The 12,206-nt window shown below is 37.5% G+C and overlaps 1 protein-coding gene across 4 annotated transcripts in view; it reads right to left on the bottom strand.

Moving 5' to 3' along the window:
* The window catches only part of AUTS2 (activator of transcription and developmental regulator AUTS2), a 1,299,114-nt gene that overhangs the window by 695,378 nt on the left and 591,530 nt on the right, over positions 1-12,206 (bottom strand). For all 4 annotated transcript variants that reach the window (XM_053558058.1, XM_053558062.1, XM_053558061.1 and 1 more), the window contains exon 3: positions 7,994-8,095. In XM_053558058.1, the coding sequence (XP_053414033.1) occupies positions 7,994-8,095 (102 nt within the window). The remainder of the gene's footprint in view (positions 1-7,993; positions 8,096-12,206) is intronic.

Here is a 12,206-nt window from a genome sequence, read left to right as displayed (position 1 = left end):
AAATAAGCTTGTAGTTACTAGGAAAAAAAAATAAGCAAAATTGAGCAACAACTTGATAAAAACAACAGGTCTGGCAATGTCCAGGTCACTTCAACATCAGCCGACCCTCCATTATGCTCAAGTTGTCACCACCTTTCATCTGTACGTAATAGCCCTCTGGTTTCTTTCCTTGATTTCACTCTTGCTCTCATCTTCATCTGAAGTTATTCATGTAAATGAAAACCAAATACTTTAAAGTAAAAATTATAACTTAAAATTCTTTTAACATCTTCCAGTGGCTTTTTATAATAAACTATAGTGGGTTGAGCAATGTCCTTCCAATATTCATGTTAATCTCAGAATATAACTGTGATAGTTAATTGTATATGTCAACCTGACTGGCTATGAAGTGCTCATGCACACATATTTGTCAAACATTACTCTAGGTATTTCTATGAGAGTGTTTTTAAGGTAATTTTAACATTTAAATCAATAGACTGAGTAAAGCAGATTGCCCTCCCTAATGTGTGTAGGCCTGAATAGAACAAAGAACAGATTCTCAGACAAGAGGAAATTCCTCCTGCCTCACTTTGAGCAAAGACATCACTTTTTTCCTGGGTGTTAAACCTGCCAGCCTTCAGAACAGAACTACACTATTGACTTTCCTGGGTTTCCTCTGGCTTGCCAAACTGCAGATATCAGGATTTGTCACCCTCTATAACCGTGTGAGCCAATTCCTTATAATAAATTCCTTTCTGCTGGTTCTGTTCTATTGTTCTGGTTGTGTCTCTGGAGAACCCTGACTGATATAGTGACCTTATTTGGATATAGGGTCATAGTAGGTATCATTAAATGGAAGTCACACAGGATGAAGAGTGGGCCCTAAATCCAATGACTGCTGTTCTTAACAATACCAGGAAAGGGCACACAGAGCTGCGGATAGCCAAAACACTGAGAATTGCTAGGAGCTACCAAAATCTAGGAGAGAAGAGGAAGGATTCTCTTCTAGAACTATCAAAAGGATTATGGTCCTATAGACCCTTTGATGTTGGACTTCTAGCCTCTAGAATTATGAGATAAATTTCTGTTGTTTCAAGTCATCCAGTTTGTGGTCATTTGTTACAGCAGCCTAGGAAACTAATACAATACTAGCCTCCTTATCAAGAGCCAGAAGTTACATGCTCAGCCATCATACTCTTGTCTAGACACACCAGCGTTTTCCTTTCCTTCAAACATGACTTGCTTTGTCCTGAATCAGGACCTCTGAGCTTATTGTTCTTATTGCTCAGAATGTTCTTTCCATAGTTTTTTTTTTTTTTTTAAACCAGGATACCTCTCTCCTTTTCTTTATTTAGACCTCAGTTTAAATGTTACCTACCTACATACACAAGTCTTATCCAATCTTCCCTCCTTCCTTCCCTTCCCTCCACCCCTCCCTCTTTTCTTCCATTTTTTGAAACACAGTTTCACTCTATCACCCTGGGATTGAGTGAGTACTCTGGGTTCACAGCTCACAGCAACCTCAAACTCTTAGGATCAAACAAATATCTTGCCTCCGCCTCCCAAGTAGCTGGGACTACAGGTGATAGTGTATACCTCGCTAATTCTTCTAATTGTACTAGAAACAGGGTCTCACTCTTGCTCAGTTTCAAATGCCTCAGCTCAAGCAATCCGCCCATCTGAGCCTCTGAGAATGCTAAGACAGGCATGAGCCACTATGCCTGACCCACTTATTACCCTTTTTTTTTGTTAGTGGCTAATCTAAACAAGTTGCTATAATCTCTTAATGGGGACAAACTGAAAATCCTTGTGGTCAATTATCTCCTCCTGGCAATATGGTTTGGGAATACAGAAGTTAGAAAAGCCATGAGTTAAATAGTCTAGCTTCAGAGGAATTCTTCATTCTTATTCTTTTTGCCTATGCAATTAAAGAAAAAAAAGTTGGAATAGTATGCGTATATAGTACCTCGGTTAGTTAACCTCATTTGGGAATAAATCTCAACTGCCAAAGCTTCTAAAAATGTAACTAAGTGGGTGGAAGACTGATAGTAATTTTTAACTCAGCTAAAAAACCAGTAGTGGGCATAATGGAATAACAGGGATGGAATATACTCACCTACCTCAAGCAACTTTAAAACTGGACAAAATGTATGAAACACGAGTTTTTATAAATTGGGTAACAGTGCAGTACAATAATATTTAAGGGAAGAGAAAACAATCAGATGATCCTTACAATTTTCCCACCTGTCTGCCTGGGGAGTTTTCATGACACAGTCTGTGTGAGGAAGGGGGTGGCCCAGATGGAGCCTAGTAGTATCCCTGAGTTGTGAAGACAGAGTTGAGAATCAGGGGAGGTCAGGACAGCTGGGATTGCATAGTGGAGCATGAAGATGAATAAGTTTCACAGAAAGAACCATGAAAGCTGCATAAAGTTCCCCTCTAGTTCTCACCTGAAAACTCATCAGAACATCTGTGGGAGAAAAGTATCCCACTGGCAATGAAAACAACCATTGGAAAGGAAGAGGGAGAACAATCCCCAGACCTCACCCAGAGCAGGGAATAGTTTGTATTCCAACTGGCCACAGTGGAAAGCACTTGGAATATATCAGGCATTAGGCACAGTACTCACTACTAGGAAAAAATTACCACTAATTAATGGTTGTCCTGGTCCTGCCCAACAAAGTACAAAAGCAAACCTAAAAACAACAACAACAAAAACCCCATAATGTTAGGGTGTATGACACACCTTTTTGGGGTGGGACATAATTATAAGAGGGACTCTACTTAACAAATGCAAACATTGTAACCTAATTCTTTGTATCCTCTAACTAACTGGAAACCATAAAAAACCCTATTTCCAAGTAACATAATTCTGTTTCAAAATGAGGAATACTTACACAAATCAGAAATATCTAACATCCAGCAAAAAATTTGGTAATTTCTGGCATTTAATAATAAATTGCCATACATTCAAAGAAGCAGGAAAATATGGTTCATGAAAGAGAAAAATAACCAATAGAAACAGACCAAGAAATGACTCAGGTGACACAATTAATAGACAAGGACACTATAATAACTATAACAGTTATTATCATAACTATTTTTCAGTTGTTGAGAAACATAAGTAAAAGCATAATAATCATAAGTAGTGATATGGAAGTTTAGTTTTGTGGGTTTTTTTTTAAGACACAAAGTTTTGCTCTGGACTTAAGCTGGAGTGTAATGATACCATCACAGCTCACTGTAGCCTCAAACTCCTGGCTCAAGTGATCCTCTAGCCTCAGCCTCTCAAGTAGCTGGGACTACAAGTGTGTGTCAGCATGCCAGCTAATTTCTTTAGACATCAAAACATATTTTCAAAACAAACCCCTAAAACAGTAGCGGTCTTTGACTTAATCTTCTCACTCTCTGACAGTCATTAAGGGAATTAATTACTAATCTTCTTTCAAGCAAAAATGAGGGTAAACCTATTTTTTAAAATATTACCTGAGGAGGTATTGCCCCAGTATTAAAAAATGGTTTTGTGGGTTGACTAATCAAACACTTTGATCTCAGCAGATTTCAGATTGCCATTAGGGCCTGATGCAAGACTCTGAAATCTCAGATCTACACATATGCAGGAAAAAAGTGACTAGATATCGGGGACAGCTCATTAATTGCCAATTTTCCTTTGGTCATTTCTCTTTCTCTCCTTTTTAATAATGTTGCTGCAAAATGTGTGCACTGTAATAATAAATAAACATGAATTCAAAATGTTTCACTGATTGGCTTGAACATAATACAGATAGGATTCTTATAGCCCGATTTTTGTTTTTGTATATTTTTAGGTAGTAAAATATGTATGATACAGAGTTTTCTATTTTAACCTTTCTTTTAACTGTGCAATTCAGTGGCATTCATTGCATTGACAATGTTGAGAAACTGCCATAACTTATCTATTTTTAAAATGCTTTTATCACTCCAAAAAAGAAACTCTGTAAACATCAAGCAATAACTGCCCATCCCTCACAATCTTCTCAACCCAGTCCCTGATCTTCCATTCTACTCTATTTTCTCTATAAATCTGCCTATTCTGGATAACCCATAAAAGTGGAATCATATAATATTTGTCTTTTTATGTCTTTTTATTAGCATGGTTTTAAGCTTCATTCATGTTACAGAATGTACCAGAATGCCAATCCTTTTTATGGCTGAGTGTATTCCATTGTGTGCATATGTATGTGTGTATATATGTCACGTCTTATTTATCCATTAATCTATTGACAAACACATGGATTCTTTCTACCTTTTGGCTACTATAAATAACACCGTAATTAACACTGTCTTGCAAGTATCTCTTTGAGTTGCTATTTTCCAATCTTTAACATATATACAAGAAAGTGGAATTGCTGGGTTATATGATAATTACACTGATAACCTTATGAAGACTGTCAGGCTATTTTCTACAGTGGTTGCATCATTTTACATTCCCACCAGCAATGTATGAATGTTCCAACTTCTCCATATCCTCACCAACACTTGTTATTTTTCTCTTTTTAAAAAAAATTATAGCTGTCCTCTCAGGTGAAAAGTGGTATCTCATTACAGTTTTGATTTGCATTTCTCTAAAGGCTAATTATTTTCCACATCTTTTTATGTGTTTATCATCTCTCTATATTTCTTCTTTGCAGAACTATCTATTTAAGTCCTTTGCCACTTTTTGAACAGGTTTTTTTTTTTTTTTTTTTTTTTTTTGTAGAGACAGAGTCTCACTTTACGGCCCTTGGTAGAGTGCCATGGCATCACACAGCTCACAGCAACCTCCAACTCTTGGGCTTAAGCGATTCTCCTGCCTCAGCCTCCCGAGTAGCTGGGACTACAGGCGTCCGCCACAACGCCCGGCTATTTTTTTGTTGCAGTTCAGCCGGGGCCGGGCTTGAACCCGCCACCCTCGGTGTATGGGGCCGGCGCCTTACCAACTGAGCCACAGGCGCCGCCCTTTGAACAGGTTTTTATTATTGAGTTTTAAGAACATGTTCTGGATATTATACTATAATCAGTTACATGATTGGCAAATATTTTCTTCCATTTCATAAGTTATCTATTCACTTTCTTAATAATGCCCTTTGATGTGCAAAAAGTTTTAATTTTGATGAAATCCAATTTATCTATTTTCTCTCTGTTGTGCATGTTTTTGGTATCATATCTAAGACTCCCCTGCCAAATCCAAGATCGTAAAGATTGACCTGTATATTTTATTCTAAGAGTTTCATGGTTTTAGCACTTATATTTTGGTCATTGATCCATTTTGAGTTTATTTTTGCATGTAGTGTGATGTAAGGGCCCAACTTCATTCTTATGCATATAGAAATCCAATGTTTCTGCACTATCTATTGAAGCAAAAATTCTTTAATATAGTTGTCCCAAAACTACTATCAAAGAAAATAAAATGTTTCCCTTTGAATAGACTTGGCACTCCTGTCAAAAATTAGTTGGGTATATGAGTTTCTTTCTAGTCTGTCAATTCTCTTTCATTGCTTTATACGTAAAATGTTGTACCAGTACCATATTGTTTTGATTACTCTAGCTTTGCAGTTATGTTTTAAAATTGGTAATTTTTCAAGATTAAGTTGGTTATTAAGGTCCTCATGCCATTTTACATATATTTGAAGATCTACTTTTCCATTTTTGCAAAAAATTTTGGAATTTTGGTAGGAATTGCATTCAGTCTACAAATAGCTTAGGGTAGCATTGATATTTTAACAATATTCCGTCTTCCTATTCATAAATATGAGATTTTTTTTGCCAATTTCTTTCTTTTTTCTTTTCTTCTTTTTTTTTTTTTGGCAATAAGGTCTGACTCTAGTGTTCAGGCTAGAGAGTTATGGTGTCATAACAGCAGCCACAAGCTACTCCTGGGCTCAAGCAATCCTCCTGCCTGAGCTTCCCAAGTACCTGGGACAGCAGGCACATGCCACCATGCCTACTTAATTTTTGTATTTTTTATAGAGATAGGGTCTCAGGTTATGTTGCTCAGGTAGGCAATTTCTTCTGATCTAATAGAAAGTGAGATTAGAACAACCAGCTAAAGGATCTAGTCACTGCATTCTTATCCTCTGAACAGATGTGACTTTCATTTCTCTACTCTATGAAGAAAATATGATCAACTAGCCCTGGAATAAGGGTCAAAGAGATCTCACATTCAAAGTATAAAGAACATCTCAGAAGAACAGCTATTTAAGATTTATATATTGTTGTTTAACAATTTAGGTAAGAACATTTGTTAAATTTTATGATTATAAAGCTTCACAAAAATAAACACATGAAAACATAATGAAACATTCTTACATATAGAAACACTCATACAGAAAAGACTGACTTAGTACTCTCTATTTATATAACTGATACATAGTATTTGTACCATATTCAAAGGGGAGGAAATAGTCTATAACTAAGATATTAAGAATATGACAAAAATGGTACTTTGTTCTACTTAATTCTTGTAGGAATTCAACATCCCATATATCGACTCTCATCCTAAATCTCGAAAAATTTCCTGAGGTGTGCAGGAAGGGGTTATGTCCTGGAATTGACTGCCTTAGCTGATAAAGAGGTGGATTTGATATTATTACTGGCCAAGTATGCTGCAGTGGTCTCCAACATTTTATGCTAGTGGACACCTCTCAATAAAAAAATGTTTTGAGTACACACCCTTAAGATCCATGTGCTTAAAAATCATAAACATCCACTACTCTCTGCTCATTAAATTGAATGCTAGTAAAGCTTAATTTCTTTTTTTAGAAGAAAATTAAGTACTAATATTTTCTTTCTATATCTAAGTAGATCACCCTGCACACTATAACAAAGGCCACTGATTTACAGTACTGTATAAAAAAAAAGACAATATGCTCCTCATTATATGTCTCAACTCTGCTTCTTCTTCTCAACACTCTGAACTGCTGTTTCTTTCTTGGTACTCTCTCTGTTAATTTTTCTTTGTTGATAGGAATAATTAAAAATTTTCTATACCTAATTCATTTTACAAGAGAGTTTCTCTTGGGGCATTTGTTGCTCTTGGGGCAAGGGTGGGCCAAATGTTGATATATGGGATATGATTTAAAAAGTTAAGAGTGTCCACAGTGGGGGATGTAGTTCATGGAAATAGCAGAGGGGAACCTGCCTTGTTGGTGGGTAAGGGGCTGTAGGACAATTAGAGCCACGTCTTGAGGGCTAACAGACACTTCAACAGGTAAATTCATCAAGAAATTTAATTTCTTCTCTTACTAGGTTAAGTGGCTGGTTAGCCATAACTTCCAACAGGAATAAAATGACAGAAAAGGATTATCACAGATTTCCCACGTAAAGAAAGTATAAAAAGCCCACAACTAAATGAAATCATTTCCAAATTATAGTACTACCTATCTACTTTGTTCAATTGTAACGCTGATATGAAAGTATTATCACTTCTTTTTGCAATCTGTTGTTTCTAAGGTGACAAGTACACCCAACTACCTTATAATTTGTTAAAATACATTTCTGGTCAAATTATATGTAAACTAACATCACAATTGCAAGGTGATATAGCACATGTATACAAAGAAAGTATAGACTGCAATGCTTGTGTATGCAAAGTGATCTGAAGGGAGAGGAGCCTTATGTAATTGAGACCTGACTGAACCAATCATGTGTGGTCTGGTGGTTTGGGTTGATTTTTTTTTTTTTTTACTTTTTTTTTTATTAACACTAAATCATAGCTGTGTACATTAATGTGATCATGGGGCACCATACATTGGTTTTATAAACAGTTTGACACATTTTCATTAGACTGGTTAACACAGCCTTCCTGGCATTTTCTTAGTGTGTTAAGACAATTATATTCTACATTTACTAAGTTTCACGTGTACCCTTGGCACTGCAGGTGTAATCCCACCTATCACCCTCCCTCTGCCCATCCTCCCCCTTCCTTCCCCTTCCTCTCCCCATTCCCCATATTCGTACCTGGGTTATAGCTTTCATATGAAAATTTTTAACTTACATCACTGAGCCTTTCCCGAGAGCTGCTCCGGTGGAAGCCCTTGGATTCTCCACTGGCGCTTTCACTGTCACTGTCCCTGCAGCTGTTCTGCCCTGGCTTGAGCTAAAGGCAAAAGAAAAGAGTAAAAAGGAAAAAGTCAATGGTCTGTTTTTTAGCTCCTGTTTTTTGAGCCTTGTCAAGAGTGAACAATTTTAGGTCCATTCTTCTTTGAATTTACCTGGCAGTTTTTGAATACAGCCAAGTAAGCTGCCACAGAAAAAACACTGAGGGTACAATAAGCAAAACATTTACCATGAAATGTCAGTGTAGAGAAAAGAATGAACAAGACTTAAATACCTGAAAAGCCTAACCAAGGTTCATGAATTGGAAATTAGTCTTTCCTTGTTATTTTTTTTCCGGTTCCACTATGATTTTTTCAATAATGAAATACCAAAAACATTGACTAATCTAAAGCCAGATTGCATTAACTATGATTTCTGCCCTTATTTCTTGGACAGGGAGAGATGGGAGGGAGGGAGGGAATAACAGCGGAGGGAGGGAAAAACCCAAGGCGAAAACATTCTAGAGGTCTCTTGCTAGATACTTAAAAGTACTGATTAGACCTGAATTAAGTTAAGTTAAATCTGCACTCATTCAACAAATATGTATTAAGTGCCACATTTTGGGGTTGGAACTAAATGCTACATGAAAATCTAAACATATAAAAGAGGAAACAATTAGTCTATATTAGGCTATAAGCCATCTATATATACACACACATCATTTTCAGAGACACTAACAACATATTATAATGCAAAAGGTTACAAGACATACTCTGTTTACAATGTTCTCGGTATAGCAAGACAAATATGACAACATAAGAAAATGAAAGCTAGATGAAACCAAAAAGTAGCTAGTAATGTTCAGAGAAGTGATTTCTGAAGGCTTGGATTTTAAAAGTAGATTGGGCTCACATAGCCAAGAGGACTGGAGAAGACACTCTTGATGGAAGAAAGGATGAAAGCAAAGGCAAAAAGGCAATGTTTTAGAAAATTACTATGATTGTCCTCAATGAGAAACAGTAATTTTTCAGAGAAAATGGGAAGAAACATTAATTAGAGAGGGGTATATGGATGAGAACGTAGAAAGTCTCAAACAAACTATATGCTTCGTTTTCTATAAGGAGGAAGGAACTTAAAGAGCAGAACAGGCAATAGGGAGCAAACTTTTGCCTAGAGGTTTTCAAATGGCTTTGGAGCCCGTCGAACAGATGGAACCAAGATGAATCAACAGTAAGTTTGAATCGACATTTCCTGTACATTTAAAGTGCCTCTCTTTAAAGACTACAGTTCGTGCCCCACTTGTTTTTTTTTTTTTTTTTAGAGACAGAGTCTCATTTTATTGCCCTCAGTAGAGTGCTGTGGCATCACAGCTCACAGCAACCTCAAACTCTTGGGCTTAGGCAATGCTCTTGCCTCAGCCTCCTGAATAGCTGGGACTATATGTACCCGCCAGAACGCATGGCTATTTTTTTGTTGCAGTTTGGCTGGGGCCGGGTTTGAACCCGCCACCCTCGGTATTGGGGCCAGCGCCCTACCCATTGAGCCATGGCACCTGTGGCTTAAGCGGCTAAGGCACCAGCCATATATACCTGAGCTGGTGGGTTCTAATCCAGCCAGGGTCACCGAACAACAATGACGGCTGCAACCAGAGTCTTATTATGTTGCCCTCCATAGAGTGCTGTGTCATCACAGCTCACAGAAACCTCAAACTCTTGGGCTTAAATGATTCTCTTGCCTCAACCTCCCAAGTAGCTGGGACTATAGTGCCTGCCACAATGCCTGGCTATTTTTTTGTTGTAGTTGTCATTGTTGTTTCGCTGGCCTGGTCTGGGTTCGAACCTGCCAGCCCCAGTATATGTGGCCAGTGCCCTAACCACTGATTAGCACTGAGCCAACACACCCCACTTTTGGCATACCATTCAGAGCCAGCTTCCTTTAAATCCCTCAAATAGAGTGTTCTTTCATACTCTCAATCTTTCTTCAAATGCACTTTTACCACTTTCTTCTCAAATCCCTTTCTCCAGGAAGTCTTCTATAATGGAGCCCCAAAAATTCATGCTCATTTTATGTTACATCCTCCTGAGCCCTTGAGTACTTAGTTTTCCCCTAAGTTAATGCTAAATCTACTACTTCTAAGTTAACTTTCTTATTATTATGAAAAAAAGTTCATAATATTCTCATTTTCTTCAAGTTTTCACTTTTATAATGATTAAAGGGAGAGATTTAATCTTAAAAGAACGTCATCTTCTCTCCATTTTCTTTTATGGTTCCATCACTTTAATAAATCCTTGAATTTCTTTTTTTTTTTGGATTAAAGTTTAATATACAAATATCCATTGTACACCATTAACAATTAGAGAATTAAAGTTAACATGACAACACAAAATATGAAATACATAGAAATAATTCTTTTTTTTTTTTTTTTTTTTTTTGTAGAGACAGAGTCTCACTGTACCGCCCTCGGGTAGAGTGCCGTGGCGTCACACGGCTCACAGCAACCTCTTAACTCTTGGGCTTACGCGATTCTCTTGCCTCAGCCTCCCGAGCAGCTGGGACTACAGGCGCCCTCCACAACGCCCGGCTATTTTTTGGTTGCAGTTTGGCCAGGGCTGGGTTTGAACCCGCCACCCTCGGCATATGGGGCTGGTGCCCTACTCACTGAGCCACAGGCGCCGCCCCATAGAAATAATTCTTGAGAAATATACAGCATACGGAAAACTTCTAATTATTATTGAAAATATAAAAAGACACGTCTATACATATTGCAAAATTTTTATTATTTCTCTCCATTTTTCTGAATATTCCTTGTCCATTCCTGCCCTGTACTTTTTCACACCACATCTCTTCTCTCTGGAATGTTCACTCTCCCCTTCTCTGTCCTTCTGAGCCCAGTGTGGTGTCTCAATCCAGTAATCCTACCGCTTTGGGAAGCAGAAACAGGAGGATCACTTAAGGCCAGGAGTTCAAAACCAGCCTAAGCAAGAGCGAGACCCCTTCTCTACAAAAACAGAAAAATGAATCGGGCATGTACCTGCAGTCACGGCTTCTTAGGAGTCTGAGGCAATAGGATGGCCTGAGCCTTTCAGAAGTTTGAGGTTGTACTGAGCTATGATCATACTGTACTCTAGCCCAGGCAACAGAGAAAAACCCTGACTTTAAACAAAAACAAAAACAAAAAGCTTTCAAAGTTTAGCTAACATGTAATTCTCCATAAAATAGTCTTAATAATTATATAAAACATTTTTTTTCTAATTCAAAAAACCCTATTGTTACAGTATAATTATACTGATGATAAAATCCGTATGTGGAATGGGCCCTCTAATTCTTAAGCAATATCAGAACTCTTATCCAACTGGTTCTGTAAGGAAGGGCAGGTAGAACTAACCCCAATGTATAGATGAGACAAAGAGAGCAAATGATACGGAAGTGATTAGGCAAGCAACCTACAACTAAGTCTCCAATCCTTTCTTTAATTCTTCGTACTCACTTAGATACTAACAGTTAATATGGAAGGAATGATGCTGTATTAATTGCATTCTCCATATATTTTTTAATGTATTTGTGATATTTAACTACCATACATTGACAAAGAAAGAAATCTTACTGGTGACATTTGATCAAAATATATTTTGATCAAATATCAAAACTCAGTTCTTCAACATAGATGAGAAATACTCATCCAGCTGGGAATTGAGGGTCTAAGAGCATCAAGACTTTTCCAAATATCCAAGTGACTTAACAAAACTTGGGCACTGCACTTGGGCTTATTCCATGCTTCTCCATGAAAGGAAAATGATGACATTAACAAGGCCCAACAGACACCAATGCCCTGATATAAATTATCTGACTAAATGTTGATCCTAGGGTAAGGGCAAAACCCAAGAAGGAAAGAGAGGAAGCAACTTCCTACCCTTCCTAGTGCCCTGCCAAGCAAAAGCACTTCAGCAAATTCTTTTCAGAGAGCCTTATGTAAAATCCACCACAACCACCACCACCACCCCACCCTACCCTCTCCTCCTCCAAAGCCTGGCTCAAGTTTAAAGGAAACTTAGGATTTTAAGCTGTCAGACAGCTCAATATTTCAAAGAAACGCACTGACTCTAGTAAGTACTAAAGCTAAACCACAAGATTTCAAGCAAAGAACTGTTCATTCCTAATCCCATGAATATATT

The sequence above is a fragment of the Nycticebus coucang genome, chromosome 12 (genome assembly GCF_027406575.1).
Source record: "Nycticebus coucang isolate mNycCou1 chromosome 12, mNycCou1.pri, whole genome shotgun sequence".
Classification (NCBI taxonomy): domain Eukaryota; kingdom Metazoa; phylum Chordata; class Mammalia; order Primates; family Lorisidae; genus Nycticebus; species Nycticebus coucang.
The sequence above is the reverse complement of the archived record's forward strand: the minus strand, read 5'-3'. Positions and strand labels throughout refer to the sequence as shown.